Below are 24,092 nucleotides of genomic sequence, written 5' to 3' on the forward strand. Positions count from 1 at the left end.
TCACGCAGTGTATTGCTTCGTACAGCCGGTCACTTCCAACTTTTGGAAGATCAACCAGGATCCCGCGCTTTCCAACGACTAAGTCTGTTTTAGCTTTCAATTAGCCTTTCGCACTTCGTCTAGCGCGGGTGGATCTACAGCTTGACCATCATCCCGATCCTCATTATGGGGCCGTATTCTCACAGTCACGTCACCTAGTGACTAGAAGAAAATTTCCTTCTAGTCACCAAGTGACGTGACTGTGAGAATAGGGCCCATGATTGTGCCTTCTCCTTTGTTCGTCCAATAGTAACCTAAAGTGTTTGCCCGGAACCCACACCTGTACGTTTTATTCAGAGATTTTCGTCACGGTTGTTAATCATGATCGGTATCGGGGTGCCTTACCATCTCGGGCCTACAGTCACGTAACCTAGTGAAAGGAATTTTCATCCAGTTATTTGGTGAGGTTACTGTGAGAATAGAGCCGATCGTGTTATTTCTGGCATAGCCTTCCTCTACCTCATTGAGTACCTTTTCGTCAAACCCACGTTTCTTACGTGAATGCAGTTTTTTTTGCGACTGACCTCAACGTACCATATCGTTTCCTGTACTGGTAGTCTGTAGTCGCTGCAAGCATTCGGATTTTGGCTTGGTTTTTCTCGTCAGGCATATTGTATCGTAGCAGCCATTCCGCTGAATTTGTGGTGTTGTACCCAACATATCTGTGGATGTTGAATTGACCGCATCATGAAAATACTTCAACGCTGCCTTCAGGTTATATCTTGTTGATTAACCTTTTATTTATTTGTCCAATTGCTGTATCAGAAAGTCGTCTTCAGTTCATTCGCTCCTTGACTGTTCATCGGCAGCCTTGTAGGGCACGAAGAATCCCAGGTCCTCTTCAACTTGGTCGACTCATCTTGCTTGCTGTGTGCCCTCTTTTCCTGGTACCTGTCGGATTAGTTTCAAGAACCATTTTACTTTGTACGCCATTCTGACGGTATGCCAAGCCCACCTTACTTACCTTACCGTTCAGGCTAGAGCCTTGTTGTCTCTTGCTGTATACAGAAGCCGTCTCCACTCCACTCGGTCCATTGCTGCTTGTCGCCAGCCTCGCAGTCTTCGAAGCGTTCGCAGGTCGTCTTCTATCTGGTCGATCCACAGTGCTCGCTGTTCGGCCCTGTCTTCTTGTTCCTGTAGGGTCGCTCTCAAGAACCATCTTCATCGGGTCGTCGTCCGACGTTCTTACGACGTGTCCAGTCCACCACAAACTTCCTATTTTTGCGGTATGCGCGATGGATGGTTTTTCCAGCAGCTGATGCAACTCATGGTTCAGTCGCCTGCGCCACGTTCCGTCTTCCATCTGCACGCCACCATAGATTGTACGCAACACTTTTCGTTCGAAAACTCCAAGGGCGCATTGGTCCTCCACGAGCATAGTCCAGGTCTCGTGGCCGTAGACGACCACCTGCCTAATCAGCGTCTTGTAGATAATCAACTTCGTACGGCGGCGAATTTTGTTCGACCGGAGCGTCCTCCGCAGTCCAAAGTAGGCACGATTTCCCGCCAAGATCCGTCTCTGTGAATTTCTCTGCGGGTATCATGGTCGGCGGTTACCAGTGAGCCCAAATACACGAATTCGTCGACCATCTCGATTTCGTCACCGTCAATCCGAACTCGGAATGGGAGGTTCACATTGTCGTCTCTAGAACCTCTTCCTCTCATGTATTTTGTCCTCGAAACGTTGATGGCAACTCGAATCTTGCTGGCTTCAGCTTTCAGTCTGATGTACATTTCTGACATCTCCATCGACTTTGAGTTCCGTGCCATTATGTCAATGTCGTCGGCGAAGCCAAGAAGCTGGACGGACTTTCTTAAGATCGTGCCACTCATGTCTATCACCGCCCTCCTTATTACACCTTCTAACGCAACGTTGAACAGCAGGCACGATAGACTATCACCTTGCTGTAACCCTCTTCGAGATTCAAAGGGACTCGAGAGTGTCCCTGATATTCGAACAACGCACATCACACGAACCATCGTCGCTTTGACTAATCGTGTTAGCTTAGCCGGAAAACCGTACTCGTGCATTATCTGCCATCCCCAAGCAACACTTGTAACATGTAATGGCTGCAGTTTGTTGCATAACCATAAACTTTTGCTGGTGCGCTTTTTCAGTTGCTAAATCAGTTGAAACCATTTATGTACGCTTCTTTTCAACAAGTTTTGTTGTAGAAACTGCTAATCAACAAGCGGTGTTGCTCGGGAAGCTGCTCTCGATCGATTTGAAATCGGTGAACAAATGATGTGTGGGCACGTTGTATTCGCAGTACTTCTGCAGTGTCACCCAGCCGCCCAATTTTTGCAGTGCGAACGACGGGAGGTTCTCCGAGCAACTGTCGTAACTCGTGATTCATACGCCGTCTCCAAATTTCGATATTCATTCACAACATCTGTCTTCTGTAAAAAAAAAACTGAGAGCGCGTTGGTTCTACGCCACCATACTCTGGTTTCGTCAACCTACACCATACTCGTTGGTTTCGTGGCCGTAGGGGACAACCGGTCTAATGAACGTTTTATAGATGTTTGGACTCGTGTGGTACTTTGTTCGACCGAAAGGTTTTTCGAAGCTCAAGGTAAGCACGATTGCCTACATGATTACGCCTCAAACTCTTCTGCGTCCACCTTTGAGGAAAACCATGTACGGTCGTCATAGCGCAGTTGCCGGACTTCAGCGGGTTTTCAATAGAGTTACACCAGCATTTGTCACAAAATACGATTAAAAATAAGTGTTTGTCTATCATGAAGTGCAACTAGATTAAGTACCACAATTGGGATCAAGGGGGTATTTTGGTTCAAATACAAAAAATAAAAATATCGCGTGATGTCAACGTTGACGGTGAAGCCAAAAAGCTAAACAGACTTCCGGAAAATCGCACCACTCGTGTCAATCCTCGCTCTTCTTATCACGCCTTCCAAAGCGATACTGAACGGAAGACAAGAGAGTCCATCATCTTGCCGTAGCCCTTTACGAATTTGTGTTCCAGATACTCGTACGTAATAGATCACTCGATCCATTGTCACTTTGATGTCGTTCAGTTTGTATGGGAACTAGTACTTATTTATTATATGCCATAGCAGGTGATGAGTAGGCACGTTCTATTAGCGACATTTTTGTAGGACTTGTCGATTCCCGAATATTGGCTTTGTAGTGACGTGTGCATTAGTGAGACCCTCTTGATATTGTCCTAAGAACTCCTTTGCTAACGGTAACAGGTGGAGACAAAGAATTTGGGAGAGCACCTTGTAGGCGGCGTTAAACAAAGTGATTGCCTTGGTAGTTGCCACAATCCAGTTTGTCATCCAATTTATAGATAGGAATTACTACTCCCTCTAACGAATACTTCGGTAAAGTCTTCTGGTACCAGATATTCGGAATCACCCAGTGGAGCGTTCTATCCAATGCTTCTCCCCTGTGTTTGAGCCGCTCTCATGGCAGTTGATCATTGCTAGATGATCGCACTGCGATAAGTGCGAACATGTGTGATGTCGAAGAGGAATTTCTCTTTGATTAGAACGTGGTATGTGGGGAAAAAAGCTGCTTCGGACTACAATTGCTCGGGAGGCTTCGAAGTTCACGCATCGTTAGTGGTTATCATTTGAAACGATGCGAAGCATGATCCAACTACCTGGACACCAATATTGTACGGCGAAGAAGAAGGAGCAAACACGGACGATTGGCAAGCGACTAACGACAAGCTCGCAAAAAGATGGGTAAAACAGTACCTCCCGAACTATCTGGGCGTTCTCGTAGTCAACATCTTAACTCCTCGCCGAGGGCAGTTGTAGACACGATCCAACTGCGCGTAAAATGCATCTTTCTCGTCCTCCTGTCTCGATAAGTGAAGTCAATGCACGACGATAATGCTGTAGTTGAACAAAAGGTTTTTAATATTCACTACACACATACTTTCGATAATCACCTGTCATTTGATAACGCATTAACGTATCTTGCCCAACACAACAATGGTTACCACCTCAGCTCATTTGTTGTGCCACCGCTCTGGTAGAATGTAGTCCATTGTCCACACCTTCAGTTTCCGTCAAAGAACGTTCCTGCAATGTTATGCAATGAAGCGACTTGTAGTTCCAAGTTTCCAATTGTAGTCCTTCTTTCGTCGCGTTGGTCTTTGTCGATTGTTTTGTTTCAAACGATAGTTTAGGTATTCATACGAATTTTGAAACCGAGTCTTATGCGTCTGTTATATGCGGTTTATCTAACAAACACACTACCCATAATCGCACATTTATCTCATGTTCTATGGGATTTAGTATTGACTTTCGATTATAAGCAGTGCATAACTGTGATATGTAAGTAAAGCAAAAACTAATTTTATGTTTCTCTTCTTTCGTCCTAACAGTGTACCGTTCTTAAATCATGTGGTGAAGAAACTGTGATTGCCATCAAGAACAACACAGCTGCCGACAAAAACTAATACCTCGCCCGTTGCTTACTACAACATCCCGCGAATTGCAACCACACGACACACAGATAAGAGTAATCAAAACAGAAAAGTTCAGCAAAATTCAACTACTACTTACTACTATTGAGCTACAACAAAAACAACACAGTCACGACAGAGGAATCTATTATTGCAAAAAAACGTTCCTCCCCTTCTATTCACAATTTGAGAAATAAAACCAGACAAAAGATCAGACTCATTAACAGCAAGAAGAAACACTCAAATACACAAACACACACACACACAGTTACAACTCTTAGTATACAGCTATTATTGCAAATTAAAGGAAAACCAATATTAAGATAATACTTTCTGGATAAAGTAATCAAACGAGGTGAGAAGACCATTACGCAGCAGCAAAAAATACACACTCAAAAACTAAGCAGCGGCTTTCACGAGACGAGACACACATACACAACCAATCCATGTCGGGTGCAGAGAATGAGAGAGAGCGAGAGACAGACACAGAAGAGCGCGTGTTCAGCGTTGGTAAGAGCAAGAGAAAAAGTTCCCCTTTTTTGTAAACTGCTACAACAAAAACCAACGTCAGAAGGGCAAGAAAAATCGAAACACATTAATTATTATAATAAATTTAAAGAAAAACAAAAACCAATATAATATAATAAAAATATTATAATAATTTAATGCAAACAAGAAACAAAATCAATAATTGAAGGAAATTATCCGTGACACACACACAAAAGGCAGAATGCATTCAGAACACTCTAGGTAGCGAGATTACAAGCAAAACAAGGAGAAGGGCTGACAAACATCTTATTCCAAACGCGAAACAAAATTTAACAGAATGCTATGTTGAATAAAATATTTAATTTTCTAACAAAAAAAAGAAGAGAAAACTACGTTGTCAACACAAAACAATTGGCTTATTTCGATTCAAAGAAAGCTCATGAAGGCAGTTGCTAGACAAAACTGTCATTAAATAACACTTAGGTATTGGTCTCTGCTGCCATGTTGGAAGAAATGATCACTCACTGTTGATTTAGGATGGTAATTCTGCGTACGCTTGTGACAAAAGTCGTCTTCTTCATTAGATCCAACCCATCACGGCACACACGCTGACTCCGAAGCAGTGTAGTAGAAGAGTGTGGTCATCCGATGCCAAATGCACGAAAAACAGGTGAGAATATTGCTAGTGAAAATACGACAATTTTGAAAATATAACTCTCCGTAACACTCAAATCTTTTTGCTGACTAGTTTTTGGCGAAACGTAAGGAGTATAAGTTTGGTATTGAACGGATGAAATAGAGAAAAATGCATTTCTTCTCGATATATTGATAAATTGATATAACATATTATTGTTATCTAGTTGGGGTTGAAATATGCCCCCATCAAAAAGTAATGCCGTTTATGCTTGACCTCAAAACTGAGTTAGTTTCTAATTCCAATCGTTTCATACTCTTTGAACTACTCTATTGAGGAAAGCAAAAAGTTGCATAAAAGAGTTATTACAAATCAAGCATTTTCTTCGAATTTCCAGGACACCAGGCCAGACAGTTGAGAATCAGAACGTTTCACGTATGGCTACCCTAGTTTTTGCATTGGGATTTTAAGCCTCCAGTTTTTTTCTAATATGCCCATAATCACAAATCAGTCCCATGTTCATGTTCCCATGCGACTGACTTTCGATTGTAGCCAGTATAGCATGCAATCACTTATGTAGATCCAATGTCTAGGAACTCAAAAACTTTGCAGATGGAAGTTGGCGCTAGAATGTTCTTGAAAAATGTTATAGCTGTTCAATGTTAGAATAGAATACTTATTTGTTTTTTTTTGCAAGCACTGCCTGTCCTTCAGTAGAAGTATGATTTTAAACTGAAACAACTGTTTTTTTTTTAATTTTTTGACTGTATGTTTAGATGAATTATTTAAAATCATTACTTGGGTTCATAGATAAAAGTAAAGATTAAAGCTGAAAAAAATTTATTTCTAATCTTGACGAATGTTAGTAGAAAAATGTTTTTTCCGCTTATTCGAACCATTGAACTATTTACAAGCTATATAGACATTCTATCCCAGAACTCTCTTCAGTTAAATTTTACGTACAGGGTGCGCCAGCTGGGTGTATCCTTTTTCAACATTGAACAACTCCGCTATTTTTCAACCGATTTTCACAAGCAAACAAGTTTTTTAGGATATTTTATACCGTTTATTATAGACCAGGTTTAGAATACAACGTCGATTAGATGATCATCCCCATTTGACACACAAAAGGCAGCTCTTTTGCGGGCATTTTGCATGACATTGGACAACATTTCGGGCTTAATCGCTGCAATTTCAGCTCGCATATGAAGACTTTTTTCATTAGATCCAATCTGCAAATGAGAGTCCTCTTTTTTCGCTTTCTCTTTTTATTATTACTGCAATCCCCAAAAGCATTTTAAACATTTATCAGTATGTTTCGAAAGACCAAGGTTTTTACTAGTTTATTACGTAAACAGTTGAAAGAAAATCAGAAAAGTGACCGAGTGAGTAATTCGCGGAAGAGAAAGTAAACAAAAAGAGGCTCTCTTGTAGATTGGACCTATTGAAAAAAAAATCTTCGTATTAGCTTAGAGTTCGTCAAGGTTCTTAGATTTGCTATAACAAACTTTACTTTTCAAGTAATCCCACAGAAAAAAATCTGGTACTGTTAAATCCGGAGGACGAGCAGGGCATTTCCAAATTACCATTTTTTGAGACAACGGGTCCTGGAAATTTGCTCTGCAAGAACTTGATTGTATGCGGCTGCGGTGTGGTAAGGTGCCCGTCGGCTGGAAGATGGCGGATTTGTTCAATGAAATAGGATACATCCAGATGGCGCACCCTGTACTTCCTGGAATATATTTCAGGTGTAAAGTTGCATACTTCAGGCACGTAGGTTTGCCTACATTTAAAGAAAAACTGAGCGATTTAATGGAATGTCACAATATTTACCTTTAAGGACATTATACAAGCGAGCCATAACATAGCTCCTACGCCACACACACCCCTCCACCCTGCCTAACCATGCATCTGACATGAACAAACATAAAAATACGTTTTTCAAAACACTAACCTTGCCGGTGTTCCACGAAACTGCTACTTGAGGAAGCTAGAACATTTTCCTATACAATCAACCCTCAACTCTTCAATTGGGGTTTCTTTTCGAAACACACTTATTTTTCTTCTCAATTTTATAGCACATTTTCAAAGGCTCTTTAATCGCACACCACTGCAAAAATACCCGCGAAACTTTAATCGTTTACTAGCAAAACTTCAAATTTTCTGCCACTGTGCATATGACCGAAGGAAAATGTGTGAAAACTCTCATTTGTGTGTTTGAATTGTCACTTCGAGTTCCATTTTTTCTCAATGTAAACAAGCGAGTCGGTGCCTAGCAACAAGCGTGCGTTACTGGCTTCCACATATCTCCACCTTAATATCACAATTTACCTTTAATCTTCCTTCTAATTTTACTCCCCCGTACAAATTCCAAATGCAATGCGGTAGGCCAGGTCACAAATTTTGAATAGTTATTTGAGACTCCAAAAAATTCTTAAATGCAACTGTTTATTTTTTTTTTACGTTTTAACGACATTCAATTAGCTAGACATTACTGGGTAGGGAAAGTTATGAAACTTAGAGCCATAGTACTCAAGTGAGAGCAAGGATGTGAAGTAAACAGATTATTCTGCCTAAGCTCGACCCTCATTATCAGAAGGCAAAAATTAAGCCCGCATGATATTAAGCCTGTTCTAATGACCCTGCCACTTCTAGCTTTCCGATCTGTTTACTTCACATCCTTGCTCTCACTTGAGTACTATGGCTCTAAGTTTCATAACATTCCCTACCCAGTAATCTCTAGCTAATTGAATGTCGTTAAAACGTAAAAAAGAAAATTTGACTAACATAGTCGAAATAAAAAAGGAAAAAAAAATGCAACTGTTTAGATAAGTTTCAGCAAAACCTTAAACAGAATCACAACCTATCTAAACTCACGTTTGGTAATCGAAAAAATGCGTCAACGGTGAGTGCGTTAACAACAGGGTATTGTCAGCAAAAGACAAAGGATAGGACATTGAATGAAACTTGTTACCCTGACTTAAGAGTAGTTTTTTACATAGACTGATTTTTTTGGTTCCACCACCGTACGAGAAACTGGGTTGGAATCACTTTTGAATACTAACCAAGTGAATAAACTCACTGAACTCATTTTTATTGCGTTATCATGCAATATTCTATTGTCTTTCCGTGACACTGAATAACTTCTAAACAACAAAGAGTGCAATTCAATAAAAGATGTGACACATGCAATGTAGTTTCGCCGTGATGCCGTGTTGAATTATACCAATGTCTTCATGGAATGACTCGTTGAAGTATCTAACTTATTAATGCACATCAGTTCGAATGAATAAAATTACACACACAGTTGGAAGCTCTGATCTTTCGAGTCTTTACGATTCAGATCTAAGTCAAGTGAATTATCGCAGCATGTGATAGAATCACTGTTTGAAGCTGTGCTAACGTAAGAACTTAGTATTGGGGCTGACAGGACGTAGCTGGACGGTTTTAAGTCAGACCGGACTACGTGACATTTGATTGATTTCGAGAGAACGTGATTACAGTTTGAATCCCAACACCCTTTAAGTTATATTGGAAATGAACTTTTGTCATAATTTTTGCTTATTGTAACATATTCCAAATCTGGCAGAAGTCGAATGTAGCAGAAGAAACTCTTTATCCCGTGCTATAATTTTCTCATTTTTTTAGATTTTGCGACTTAGTCCGGTCTGATTTAAAATTAGTTGGTAACGTATGTTCTTCTCGGGACATCATCATAGCCCAGGGTTACATAAGGGGTAGTGCATTGGACCGGATTCCCAAAGATTGCAGCTTCCAATTTTCAACTCTGGGGCAATATTCTCATCAGCTTTAAGAAGAAGAAGTCCAAGATTTGCGCTCACAACTGATAATGACTTGTATCCAACCCTCTGCTATGTGGCCATTTTGACATTAAAAATGTCTTACTCCACTATCTGGGGCTAAGTGTCATTATAAATTTTAACATATTTCCTATGTAACGAAATTATGTAAGGTTTGCGCGCTGATAATTTATTTATTACTAAATGGACAAGCCAATTCAGAAACGCCTAACTTAAATATTAATAATTTATTATCTCTGCGATAAAAGCAGTCTTGAAAATCGGTAAAATTGAAAATTTCACGAAAAAAGACAAAATTGAAGATTTTTCAGGCAGTTCCATTAATAGTAAGCACCTAAGTGGCTCCACGCGATGACGCGTGTCTGTTTGAATCAGTTGTTGCTTTTTTGCAGAACGAGCAACATGACGACTGTAACGTCCAGACGGTACAATAAGCGGTAAACGCTATACATTTTCGGTAACGTTGGTATTTGCACACACATCTAAGTGGCTCAAACACGACAAGGTGCCGCGGGGAGCACGTCGTTTGGCATAAGTTCGTTTGGCATAAGTTCATTTGGCATAATGTTCATTTGGCATAACCGTAGGTGACACATACGGTCGTTTGGCATAACCCCCGTCGGAACGGCAGCCCCTTGCAAGCGAATCTGTGATCCACTCGTTTGCCCGGATTACTTAAACTTAGGAGTTGACTCCTTCTTTCAAACATGAGCAGTTCTTTGAATCTGTATACCCCCGTCGGAACGGCAGCCCCTTGCAAGCAAATCTGTGATCCACTCGTTTGCCCGGATTACTTAAACATAGGGCTATCAGCTAGTTTAAGTCCGACGGAGCGGAGCGATGTCGGACAGCACCACGCTTAAAGCGATGTAGCGTAGCCACATTAGGCATCGTCAACGCCTAATATAACAGAGATTTCAATGTATATTTCAAATTATGCCAAACGACCATTATGCCAAATGAACATTATGCCAAACGACCGTATGTGTCACCTACGGTTATGCCAAATGAACATTATGCCAAATGAACTTATGCCAAATGAATTTATGCCAAACGAACTTATGCCAAACGACGTGCTCCCGGTACCGCGTATCTGTTTGAATCAATCAGTTCTAGCCAAAGATTTGAAAAGGGCCTAACTGCAAAATGTAAACAAATATAATTTTCAGGTTTTTCGCTAAACAATATATAAACGAGCACTTACATAACGGAATAATTGATTATGAAAAATTTTGTTTACGTTTTTATCACAAATTATAAAAGGGCCCAGTTGATTTTTATAACCAAACTGATTATGAAAGGGTCTAATTGATTATGAAAGAACCTAACTAATTTCAAAAGAGCCTAACTGATTTGAAAGGACCTAACTAGCAGTACACTCATTTTGAAAGGATTATTGTATTAGAAGATTGTAAAAGAATTATAAATAGGGTTACTGCTCCCTAATTCATCTTAGCACCTCTATTCATCCCACCCATTTGAACACATTATTTAGAGCAGCATCTGCTATCTCTATTCAACGCATTAGCTCAAATGGTGAGATAAATACGTTGTAGTCAACTTTTCGCTTCGCTCAAACGTGAGCATTTTACATTTTCCAGGCAAAAATTTTAACTGTGCTGCTTCTTAGAAACGAAGCAAAGATGATGATACCTATTTAAGCGCAATCCTGTCACTTTAAGTCGAGTTATCAACGAAATAGTGTGACATCCTGACTAATGAGATGAATAAGGGCTCGTCTACCCTATAAGCAGCGCAACACCTACTCGATGAATTGCTCGAAACTACAACTGCTCTAAGCCCAAAATTTCCATAATTTACAGGGCCAATCTGATTTCACGACGTTCAATGAAACCAATCTGGTCAGCAAATTCGATTTTCCTTAATTCTTCCAACTTTTGGTGTAATAGAGTCGTGTTTCGGTGGTTGGACACTTTTTAACTGGACTGCTTTTTAGTAGGATTTCCGCTAGTTGAACCGTTGTCCAACTAACAAACATATGAACGTCAAAATCTCATGTCAAATTGACTTTGACAATCTATCTAACAATCTTGCACACTACTAATGTCTTCTTTGGAGAGTTTTTGATCAGGATTTTTATGAACGTGTCCACTGGAAGACAAACTGAGAAAAAATGACCGGAACGGTGAGAATGAAGAAGCGGTGAAAATTCGCCTTTTTATTGGAAACACCGAGAAAAGATATGTCGTCCTCAAGCAGGAATCGAACCTGCGATCTCCCAATCTCTAGTTGAGTGCGTTAACCATTCCGCCATCGACGAACTGTGATGATGTCATCACAAATTCCCAATAGTATCGTAATTACCGCGGCAGCCTCTAGATCCATAGTTTTGACAGTTCTGTGTATATTTTCTCCAGTACTGAAATAAGCCGATAGTTTTGATAATTCAAATCCATTCGCGAATTGTATTGCACACTGTTGAAAAAGCTATATTTTTTTTCTTCTATTAGTTTTTTTTAAGTATGTATAACTTACATACATGAAGAAAAATTCATTCTTAGAAACCAATTATCTGTGATATGATTGGCCAGTACTATTCGATCCGCGCAGCTTGCGTTTCATTTCTTTGTTAGCCCCGTTTTTTTGTTAAACTTAAACTATACAAGATTATAAGACATGGCCTATTCACGGGCGATCTCTTATGCTTATGCTTACAAGATTATAAGACTCATGCCGAAAGACATCCAATTGGTTTCATGAAAAACTGGCCAAAATAGTCACTTTTGTGCTTTTCAGGGCATTAAAAAATTAGTTGCGGAATTTGCGGTTCGACTTCGTCACTAAAATTAGTGACAGGGCTAAGCTGGCGCCGGATTGACGCTAGTTCCAAAAAATGGAGACACTGTTTGTGTTCCTGAGCAAAACCTTAGTCAAACGATGTCCCCCAAAAAAATATGATTACAATTGCATGTTTGGGTTTGTGACCAGGTTTATTTTATCGCGAAGGCCAGAAGTGTGTGTATGTTCGAAAGGAGAGAAATCGTGAGTTTATATGAGAGAATATTGATTGTGTTAGTGAGTGTTAGAAGGAATCTAATTTAAGATATAGAAATGAAAGGAAAAAGAAAATGTCTAACAAAGAAAAAAGATGCAAATATATTAAGTAAAAGCATATGAATTGGCCGTTATTATTTTTGGTATGTATGAAAAGTGGAAAAGCAAACTACTAGAGGTACTTCAAAAATAGACCAATAAAGCAGAAGAAGAAAAGCACACATGTAACATGCAATCACTTCAACTCGTCTAATGGCAGGCGAATGATATTGATTTAACGTAAACGACAATTGCATCCTGTTACAATTTTATTATACTTTGCTAACTGGGAATGGATGGTTCACGTGCGTTGGTAAACTAATCGTAACGTAATTTATCCAATCCGATCTTCCCGAATGAATCGAATCAAATGCACGAATTGAACTCCGGCTGTGGATTTTTTAAGTTTTTACAATAAGTAAAAATAATAATACTAAGAATGTCTGTCTGCCAGATCTTGTCGACGCAGTTTACTATTGCGTGTTGAGAACCTTTTCTTTGGCGGTGAAGCATCCCAACAAACATCGAAAGCTGAACAAGCCTTTAACCAGCGAGAATAAGCTGAACTAGAACTGTTTAAGCCATTATCCAGCAAAATTGTTTGTTGGGATTAGTTGCCTTATCCGTCGCAGCTTGGGAATCATTCAGTCTGCCTTTTCTCGAGTTATCGTTTACGTCCATGTCATCATCAATACTGCTTTCTTGCTGTTCATGGTCAGAGGTTCTTATATGTTTCTTGTTCTTACTGGTTGCTGTTGTAAATCCGTCTTCATCGGTGTTTGCTTCTTTGTTGGCGATGCTAGTTGTTGATCTGGGAGCGGTTTTCGTGGTCATTGTCCCCTCATTATTGGTTAGAGTTGCTTGTTAGAGTTGGCTGTAGTAGATGAGTTTTGATTAGTTGCTTCAACGCATGTTTTACCGTAGTGCATTGTCTGGTTACAGAATTTGCATTTTGGGATCTATCCAGGATATGTGATTATCGGCATTTGATTATAGATTACGCCATCCTTCGGTAATTTGCATTCGCAAGTAATGTAAGAAGGTATTGGTTTAGTCACTCGCATCCTCACAATATGAACGCCGTTGGGAATGCCGCTGAAAAAATGTCTCTTAGTATCATTCCGTATAGATTCCAGAATTCCGTATTGCAACATAATTCGTTTGTTGTAATCTTCCTTAGTGCGCGGTGCCAAATCATGGATACGAACGTCCACCAAGTAGTTTTACATATACACGGGGATCTTGATTCTGGTGTAATACGACCTCTAGTTGCATGTGATTCTTTGCAATGAAGTTTTCTGCCTGTGCTAAACTTCTAAACGTAATCAAGACACAGTTTTTGACGTGGTGTAGCTGAATGTACGTAACTTCCGCGAAATTAAGCTCCATTTTAACTTTAACGATCGAAATTGTGTTATCCCGTAGCACGGCCTTTTTTTGTTTCCATTGGCAGACTCATCTCACTGCGCAGCCGAGGGCAACGGTACTATACTGATTCTGCACTGTATATAGAACAAAGCGCTGGCTTGCTTCACTGGTGCCTATAGCGTAGCGATTTTGGGCTTCTACTTTGTGCGGGGTCAGAAGATAGACTCACACTGACAGTTATAGCCATCGACTCAGGAACATTTGCTCGTCAGGCATTCACTGATTTACCATCCAAAAAAGAGATCCGATTACTTTATTATTCTACTAACTGAAACGATAATAAAATTATTTCATCATTGTATAGGAATAGTCTATTCAAATAACCAATTGAGGTAGTCAGCCGATTTTTAATCGAAATGCTCATAATGTTACAATCAATAATACGATAGACAGTTACAATTGACCCTTTCGACACTAGTTTGGCCTTACCAAGCCGTAACGCGGATGGCGGCGTGAAAACTGCCGAAATGAAGTCGAGAACAGCTTGCAACAACATCTGATATTTTTTCGAATGTATATGACATGTCTTGGATCCGCCATCGAGCCCAGCTTGCATACCGTCCACAACTAGACTCACTGTTCTAAATTCACACACACGATTTTCTTGTGATAAAAAGATGCTCAAAAATTCTAAGCACATGGCATTATTACAGCACGATTTATATTAGTGCTACAAACCCTAATACTCGACCTATTCGGAAGTTGTTAACAAATCTTTAAGAATTTCGTGAATTCCACGCAATTTCAGTAATAGAATCTAAAAGACAGCCCATGACTAGTCTAGTCTAGTCTACACATACATAGCCAATACATGTAGGGATCCTGGAAAATTTCAGACGATCGCCTACAATTTTTCTTGTCAATATTAATGATTATGGCACATAATGTGTGCGACACAATCATTAAAGCGGCCAGGCCAACTGTGCAGCGTACAAAATGAAGATGATGAATCAAATTATTACCTAATGAAGAATTTAATCAACGAATCGTTTTGAACCTTGAGTAAGGAAGAAATGTGGACAACCGCACCGACCGTTTCAGTTTAAAGGTTTGATAAATCGTTGGGAGTGACTTGGCTAATAAGGTTAATGTCACTCCTTCGGTCCTTACTTTCTGGGATGGGACAGAGGTATTTAAACTTGTCCTGGCTAATGCGCCTAGGTTTGGCGCCTTTACTCGCTCTCTGAAATGAAACAAAACAAAATGTTTATCGGGATTAGAGACATTATAAAACGACAAATTCAACACCATCAAAATCTAGGAAAATTTCTTCGAATCCATCTCGAGGCATTGAGATTTCTCGCGCTCGTTCGGAACGCCACCGACAGACAAATACCAAACAAAAGACTGAAACGTTAAGTCCCCATACAGAGGACTCACTTTCAATCTAGAACTACTAAACTAAGAATGTAGATATCGCATTGAGTTAGACTCTTTCAAACTAAGAATGCAATTATCAACGAGATGGTAATAGAATGTAAAAGACAGCTAATGTTTAAAAAAAAAACAAAATTTCCTATAAAATGTATACCCTCAAGATGTAATCCGAGATTGACTTTACTCACGATTTTTTTCTACTACCTTCTACAGGAAAACAATACAATTGATCATCGAAGATGTACAGCGTGCATGAAATATGCTAAAACCCCCTTCCAACCCAGCAAGCAAGCAGTCCCCCAATGAAAAGAGTGTTCCGATGCCGGCAATTACGGACACGACTAAATGCGCGAAAGGTTTGGAGATTCAAGATGGACAAGAAAACAAATACCGGCTACTATAAGTGAATTAGGAAGAAAATAATTGAAGTGGGAAACAAAGATGACTATTAATTAATAAAAAAAACAAAAGAAGAAAATAAAAACTGTAATAGGATAACTAAAGAAATTAATACTGAATGTAACAACAACAAAACAAGAATGCGTTGAATGTTATTATATAAAGGAAGCAATCTTTTCTACAATCCTATTGGTTAGTGACAACAGAGGTTCAGCTAAAAATTTAGTTCGTATTTATTTTCGTTTCAAAACAGTATCAATTCTCTGTATATTGTAGTTTTAACCAGTTTATTAAAAATAGCTCATACAGGTTTTGGTTTTATACCTTGTACTCAAAATTTTTTCACACTGCCCTTTCTGTCACACGTAAAAAACGCAGTTGAAGCCTAATCTGTTTGAAAATTCCTCACTGTCGGAATAAAAGTTTGTTTCTTCGAGATGGTAACAAAGCAAAAATTTTAACGTACATACATGAGTTGGCATTTATTTTAGATAGTTTCAGTTTAGTTTTAAAGCAGTGCTAAAATAAGACTTAGCAAACTAACAAAAAGCAAACAAATCTAAAGGAAATAGTACCGCGCTTACAGACTTAATCCGGCTGCTTCTTATTTTTGTAATAATATCGGCTCAGCAGAAATCAAAGATGCTGAACAGAAGCACACAAATGCATGCAAATGACAGTCAAAAGTTGTTGGTAAAACGAAAAAAAACAAACCTAAGAAAAAATGTTTTTGACGGTGAAAACGGCGAAATAAATTCGAAAAATGAAATACAAACCTGGAAGATGTCGTTATCAAATGTTTTATTACAAATGGGAATTCCTTCAAGTTCTAACACTTTGTTAAGTCGGGATAGAAAGGAAAACAAAATACTCAAAATTGTATTTTCATATCGGAAGTATTGAGCATCCGTTCAGCCATCCCAATTCGTTGTTGCAGCAGCTGCATTTCCTGCTTTCCGACGGTGCTTCTATCACTTCCTTTTAGCAAGAAATGATGCAAAAATAGACGCAGACTATCCTTGAACGCTTTCAGCTTGTAACTGGGCGCGATACGATTGAAAACCTGCAGGCATTTGTTTTCATCCTCCAACAGCAGAATTCCCAGCATGATTTGCCTCACCAGCCGAAGCGTCGTTTTATCGATTTCCGCGAATTCAATTACTTTCAGCACAGACACCGCCAACCCACCTTCGCTAATTAAGTAGGTTAGTAATTTAGCCAGGTGCTTTGCGGGCACTTGCTTCAGCGAATGGATATCCTTCAACCGATCCCAGATGGCGTACTGGATTGCCAACTGATAGCGACGATCGTAGTCGCAAAATTTCTGCGAAAGCACACCGTAATACGGATTGTAATCTTTCTCAGATAAACAGCAGTGAATTATTACAGTTACGACCACCCGCTGATCTTTGATGGCTAACCGTAGGATCTTGTTAAATGCATCCAGGTAATCTTCGGCACTCATGATCACACAAAACACATTCCGCTTGTCGTCTGTATTCATTCGCTGTTTACGAGCAAGATCCTGCAGTTGCTGACTAAAGGCATTTCCATCACCAAACGACGTAGTCTGGTTGGTCTTCCCATTGTTATCCACGTTTCCGTGCCAAGCCGAACCAACTAACCACCACTTGCCCCGCTCATCTATTTTCAAAAGATCTTCCAAGCCGATGTTCAATGTACTAACATATTTTCCACTGGTGATCATACCTTTCAAAATTTTACGGAAATGTTCGACTAGACTTGGATCATATTGGGGGATCTTATTCATATTATTGTTCTTCACTGCCAACAGAGAGTTCATCATGAACTTCACACGAGCACTGCAAAATATAGGAAATAAAAATTTAATTCACACTCGGTAGTTGAGATACTTACTCGTTTTTCATTTCATCCGACGCTTCCGTTACTCTTTTCTGCACCTTCTGAATCATTTCCTTTAGCGCCAGGGGATCATCCTTGCGCAGCACAAATCCGATCGACCGTAGCACCAATAGAATACATTCAACCGCTTTTTCATTGAACTTATCGAGCAGTTGATCGATCACGTCATAGATTAGTTTGTTTTTAAAGATTTGAAACGTGTACAGATGACACAATATAAGCACACAATTATCCAACGTTTTATCTTCCACCTCGAACGTATCGATATTCTTGATTAATTCGTCGAATCGCTCTACAATCGTTTCCAGAAAATGTGACCCTACTTCGGAACCGACATTGGCATGCAAAATTGTAACCAGTAGCGTATGCTCAAGCACCATTCTCTCGGACGAAAGCGACTGCGATACTATTGCTTCGGTAATCAGATTCGTTAAGGTGCTGTTCATATCGAAGCGCGAATTTTGCATATACAAATTATCTAATTCAATCGAAATCCTATGAACGTTGGATTCCGCCAGTCGATTGAGCTGGCCCTTAAGCTGACGTTTCAATCTAAGAAGCTTTTCCTGCTGTTTGGCATCTTTCGGTTTTCCAGATTCTAATCGGGCTCTCAAATGCGGTGGTATGTATTTGCCTTTACTGGATTCCTCCTTAATCACGTTTCCTTCCTTATCTCGTTTACGACCGTAGATATCTTCCCAGGTATCTGAGGCTTTCGATGACTGATTATTGGTGGGTACTTGATTGGCCTCCTCTGAACTGCTACAATCGCTTGCATCCGAAGCACCATCGCTACCACCAAAAACTTCATCAAATTCAGAATCCTCTTCGATGTCAGATTCCGGGTTTTCCTGTAGTTTTTGTTTTTTACCGTTAGGTTTTATATTTTTTTCCTTAAAAGTCACCTGTTTAGAATCGCCCTTATTTTTCTTCTTAGGCATTGGTTCTTCTGCTTTCTCAGAATCTGCAGAATTATCCTAAAAATAGCAATAAGTAAAATAAACAATAAAAAAATGCATTTCTAATTATTCACCTCCTCGGAATCATACAGTTCATCATTTTCGGAATAGTCTTCATCATCTTCATTCGGATCAACTTCCAGTTCCGAATCAAACCCGTCCAAACTATCCAAGTCGTCATCCCCGAGGTACTTCTTCTCGATCTCCTTCAGCTTCTCCATTCTCGTTTTATCTTTCTCCAGTTGGGACTTTTTTCTCTTTTTCGGAATTTTACGATTAAGAGCTTCCTGTTTCCGTTTTCCCAACACTTCACCCATATCATCCGCAAACTCGTCCTCTGAATTGTTCTTCAAAGCTGCCGCTTCTTTGGCGGCTTCATACATTTTCTGCACATTATCCTCCGTGCAAAGCTCCAGAGCGTAATCCAATCCGTCGTTGAAACTCTTTGGAACACCTTCCTTGTTCTTCCGTCGATTAATCTTCAGTAGCTTCTCGTACTTTTTAATCATCAAATCATCCTCTTCGTTGGCTGCCTGCAGTTGCTCAATCCGTTTATCTTTCAGCCCCTGTTCGTAACTTTTCAACTCTCGCAGCTCATCTTGCCGTTCTTTTTCCATTTGACTCATTATTTCCGATCGAATTTCTTTATTTTTTCCTGCAGGAGCTTCACCTTCGGTATTCACATTCTCCTCGAAATCGGAATCAATTTCTTCATCATCGAAGTCATTCTCAGCCTCATCATCACTGTCAGCATCACGTTTTCGTTTGCTCACGGGTCCGTCGTCTTTTTCCTCTCCATGCTGATAGCGATCCTTCTTTTTTCGGCTGTGGTAATTAAACCGATTGATTTTCTTCTGCTGCCGCTTATCCTTGCGGATTTCTTTCCTAGTTTTTGGTTGATTCGTTCGGCGTTGAGCTTTAGCCTTACCGGAGAATCCAAGCCGGACGTGTTTCTGTGGTCTGAAGCAAAAGATTGCGTTACCTAGTAAGGGAAGTTAAGAATACTATTGAAGGGTAAATATCTACCGAATCTTCATAATATCAGAAACACTGTAGTTTGCTTCATAAACGTTAAATAAATAACAATGGAAAACAATAAAATGCGGTTCACATCGTTCACAAAAATAAAAACATTCCACACGTGCGCTATTCTGACAGTTCTCGCGTACTGAGGCAGGGTGGCCAGATTGCATTTGCAAACACAGGCAGATACACTGAAAGTTTTACGCCAGGTATCGGTGATCCGTATTTTGCCATAATCTGAAGTTAACAATTTGTCATTTTTTTCCCTTTTTTACTCATTATAAAATGGCTATTTTCCATTTTTACGGTATTACCACAATCAAATGGCAAGAGACAGGAAGGTATGTAATATTTTATTATTTGGAGCCCTAGTCTGAGCCATAGGACTCAATGTCGAGGGGTAAGCACTAAATCTTCAATCCAGCTTTTTACGTGCCATAATGGCGGTCCAAATTGTTTAGTTCGCAATACGTTTAATTGCCCTTTTCTGACAATAATCGCCTACGTCATCCGTCCAGTGAGAGAAAGTTATCCTACGTTAGTCCAATGCGTTGTATGTTTATTCAATGAACGCCCGACATTGTCAACTGGGCGTGGCTGTCAAACTGGCGTAAACGATTATTGTCAAAAAGGGGCAATCAAACGTATTACGAACTAAACAGTTTAGACCACCATTATGGCACATAAAAAGCTGTATACCACGCAGTGCCAAAAGTCTTACAAGCCAAATTAGTTGCACTCAAAAAAAGGAAATGTTATGCCTATTGATTTTACACATAGATTTTTGCAATTAGCTGAGGCATATAGACACTATTTGCTGGCACATAAACCTAGTGTGTGTATTTACAAGAAATATTAATCTTACATTCACATTTAATAACCAGCGGCAAATCCAGGGTGAGGGTCCTGGGGGTCCGGACCCCCCCCGATTTTTTTTAACTTTTTGAGAAATTTTAAAATAGTTTCTATTTTAAATTCGTTCTAAATTCAAAATAATTTCAAACCAGATTCAACCACCGAAACTGATTTTAATTAAATGAGAATATTACATATTACATATTGTACAACAAATATTTCAAAATCGAAACTTCGGACTCATTCTGAAATTTTTTTCTGGATCGACTCCTGTTCATAACTATAATGCACGCGAAACCCGATTCTGTAACAATACACACATATTACCTATGTGTGTACATACATAGTTTATACAGTTGACACATAGAAGGTATGTGTGCGCATGATAACATTAGCATTTCTTCTTCATATGAATTTTAAGTGGTTTGAAGCAAATAGAATTAACGTTTGGATTTTTATCAGTGTACTTTAAGTACCATTAAGGGGTTATTGATTAGTCGAAAATGTGTTTTTAAAAATGATATACCAAAGCATGGAAGATGAAAACAATTCATAAATGTTTAAATTTTCAATTCTGCCGCAACACCTCTTATGTATATCCCATGTGTACTGAAAACTTTTTTGAACTGGCCGGAAATGTTACTCGAACAAATGATTTCTCCAGCGACGTACGTAGGATTTTGTTTTTTATTGCTTAGCTTATTTTTAAATTGGCAATTTTGTGTCGATTTTGATGACATTTTCGGCGTTTTATCGAAAAATCCTATATACGTCGCTTGCATCAGGAACCAGAAAAACTTTAGTTTTTGGCTCTAGGTAAAAAATTATGGGAGATTTCCAGCCGTGGACCCCTTCCAAAAAAACTTGCATGGAGGAAAATGCTGCAGAGCCGCCATCTTGTGATGAAATTGCTTGACCTGGGACGGGGCATACGGATAGTTTTCATTTCATTATTCGTTTCCAACTTCGCTCACATACGCTCTCATTCTGGTTCACATATTGGTCACATGCTTTCTCATTCTGGCACACACTGGCTCAAAGTGACGTTTCAGAGCTGGATCAATTCTCGACAAACATATGATTACGGTTTAAAACCCAACTGTCAAAATTCTCTTTGAAAGGAAATTCCGGACAAACCGTTACTCACCCATCACAAATGTTGGTAGTAAACAAAAGAGAAAAGTTTACTCTTTCATTAACTGCTGTGTACTGTTTTTGGCCAGTAACGGTTTGTCCAGAATTTCCTTTCAAAGTGAATTTTGATAGTTGGCTTTTAAGCCGTAATCATATGTTTGTCGAGTATTTGAAACTCGTTTTTTTACCCTCATTGAGTTCTTGTCGGCTGCACGGAAACGAAAAACTACCTAAAATTGAGTTCCTTTGACTCAATCTCGTGGTATCGTGGGGGAACTTAAAATTAGGTAAACCGTGTTGAAGGTAGTTTCCATTTAACCACGGCAAAAATTACAACTCATTGATAGGTTTTTTATACTCAAATTTAAGTTGAATTTACCTAATTTTGAGTTCACCCCAAACAACTCAAAAGTACCTTCCTCCACGGAAGACCTCGACTGAGTCGAATCTCTCTTTTTGTTTTTGACAACACTAATAAGTGCGAAAGCGACGCACAACTCAAAAGTACCTAAATTTATGTTAAAAGAACTTATTCTGTAGGTTATTTTATGGTTGCGTGCAGGTTCTTGGTTGAAAAAAAAAGAGATTATAACTACTAGAGGTCGCATATCGCTGTTAACACTGATAATTTATCATCTCGCTCTTACATATGCTAGGCACATTAGTTTGACACATCGTGCCTCTGGTATACACATGCCAAAGTAATGGGATACAACATGCTAGAGCGAGACCCCATGTTTCAGTTCGTGAATACATGGAGACAGTAACTCTTTGCTCCCCCTAGTAGTTATAATCTCGTTTGTTGAAAACAATCCCATTTGCTTTTGCCGTCTTTGTTTGTTATTTTCCACCAGCTAGTTATGTAGTATTTGTGACATGTCACGTATACGGACATATGTCATATGAGACGTAGAAAAGTCTATGTCCGGTCGAGGTGTATACAGATGTACACATTTTTTTTTCTATGTGTGCATCAGCTGTCAGTTTTTTCGGGCAAGCAAGAAGAAATGAAAAAGAAAACAGAAGCACATGGTCCCATACTTCATTCTGATTGGTTAGTGATGTAAACATTTGCTCCTTTGCGATCCCGGACGCCATACTTATTTTTACCACGTGCTTACAAGCTTCGTTTCGATTGGTCGGTTTGTTGATTATGTGCTTCGCGGTCCTGGGCCGCCATGATTAATTTCACTAGCAACAAACCAACACACTCAAACATGACGAATGTGAACACCTATACTACAATGCATCTCGATGTCCGGTCTCAGGTTTTGACGTCTTAAGTACGATTCACACGATACATCAGGCTTCCGTCACCGGTACGGAACGTCAAGATTAATTACACGCAGTTAAATGGAAGCGTTCACACACAACATCAACGGCACGGAACATTTTGACGTACGGCACGTTTGAACGGACACAAGAGAAAAGTATTAAACTTATCCTGACGGAACGGTAACGTTCCGTTGACGTTGACAGAAGCGGATGTATCGTCTGAATCGTCCTTTACGCAACGCGCAAAATACATTGCACGCAACGCAAAATACATTATGAATCACCGTACATAGTCCAACCACCTGCAGCGGTCCGAATTCACAATTTAGGAATACAAAAATGCTTATGGCTAAACCTTATATTTTAGAGCTACGATGTCTTCAGGACAAATAATCAGTATCGAATAGGCCATCTCCAGATGTATATGGTATTAGGGTGACTCATATTGTTAGGGTATTTCAAAAATTATTTTCTGAATGTAAGAAGATAGAATATTGCAGTCTTCAGCAACATTGTAGAGGAACTTGTACCAAGCTACTTTGCCGAAGACGTCATAGTTGTATCTCCAAAGGTTTCTATTTTATAGCTATTTTAATTGAGCAACTTAGGGTGTTCCTAACAAACAACAGTTTATTGTACAAAATTTTTAAATGGTGTTTTCAGACAACTTGTAAAGCTCATCAAGACATTTTTTTGATAATAAAAGAATTCAGATATAACTTTTAGAACCGAACTTATGAGTAATACTGAATAAAAATTGGCCCTGTTAAAATATTTATATCTAATATTGGGGCAAACGAAAATAATTTCTTCTTATTGTATTTCAAAGAGAATACTTTCAGGCATGTTCAGAAAAAAAATTGCAAAGGTGATATTTCTGGAAAAAAATCTTCATGCTATGCCCATTCCCACATTTAATTTAAAATAATGTAGTTACAAATGACAGACCAATTTTTTTCTTGAAGGCGTGTTGTTAGGTACTAAAAGTAGTATATGTGGTATTTTTTTCGAACGAAAAATATTTATTTCATTTTCTTATAAACAATTGTTTAAAAAATATACAAAATAGAAATTTTTCGGATCGGAAAAAAATACGAACAACAACAAGAATAATTATGAAAAATATGTCAAATAACACGGGGCTACAAAATAAACAAAAATGAATGTATTTTTAAAGTGACCTGTTAAAGGATGTAAGTCTGGTCGAATACAACGTAAAACCATGTTTGATTTATTTAATATACCCTCAAAATCTTGATTTATAGAAAAAAAATGATTT

General features: G+C 39.1%; 1 protein-coding gene and 1 long non-coding RNA gene across 2 annotated transcripts; one reads left to right on the top strand and one right to left on the bottom strand.

Moving 5' to 3' along the window:
* The first annotated feature begins 1,444 nt into the window (after positions 1–1,444).
* Positions 1,445–16,465, top strand: LOC131686779 (uncharacterized). The gene is made up of 2 exons (XR_009305184.1): positions 1,445–5,640; positions 15,498–16,465. It is a non-coding gene; the product is annotated as an uncharacterized LOC131686779 (long non-coding RNA).
* A 69-nt stretch (positions 16,466–16,534) lies between these two features.
* Positions 16,535–19,681, bottom strand: LOC131686778 (nucleolar MIF4G domain-containing protein 1 homolog). The gene is made up of 4 exons (XM_058970774.1): positions 19,553–19,681; positions 18,601–19,486; positions 17,562–18,544; positions 16,535–17,506 (listed from the first exon to the last, which is right to left on the bottom strand). The coding sequence occupies exons 1-4, from the start codon at positions 19,561–19,563 to the stop codon at positions 16,555–16,557; spliced, it is 2,832 nt and encodes a 943-aa protein (XP_058826757.1). The 5' UTR covers positions 19,564–19,681; the 3' UTR covers positions 16,535–16,554.
* Between the last annotated feature and the right edge of the window lie 4,411 nt (positions 19,682–24,092).

Source organism: Topomyia yanbarensis, chromosome 3 (genome assembly GCF_030247195.1).
Source record: "Topomyia yanbarensis strain Yona2022 chromosome 3, ASM3024719v1, whole genome shotgun sequence".
In the NCBI taxonomy this organism is placed as follows: Eukaryota; Metazoa; Arthropoda; class Insecta; order Diptera; family Culicidae; genus Topomyia; species Topomyia yanbarensis.

Coding starts and splice junctions, on each gene's coding strand:
- LOC131686778 (XM_058970774.1), bottom strand. Junction 18,545..18,600: donor AACTGTATGATTCCGAGGAG/GTGAATAATTAG, acceptor TGCTATTTTTAG/GATAATTCTGCAGATTCTGA. Junction 17,507..17,561: donor TCGGATGAAATGAAAAACGA/GTAAGTATCTCA, acceptor TATATTTTGCAG/TGCTCGTGTGAAGTTCATGA.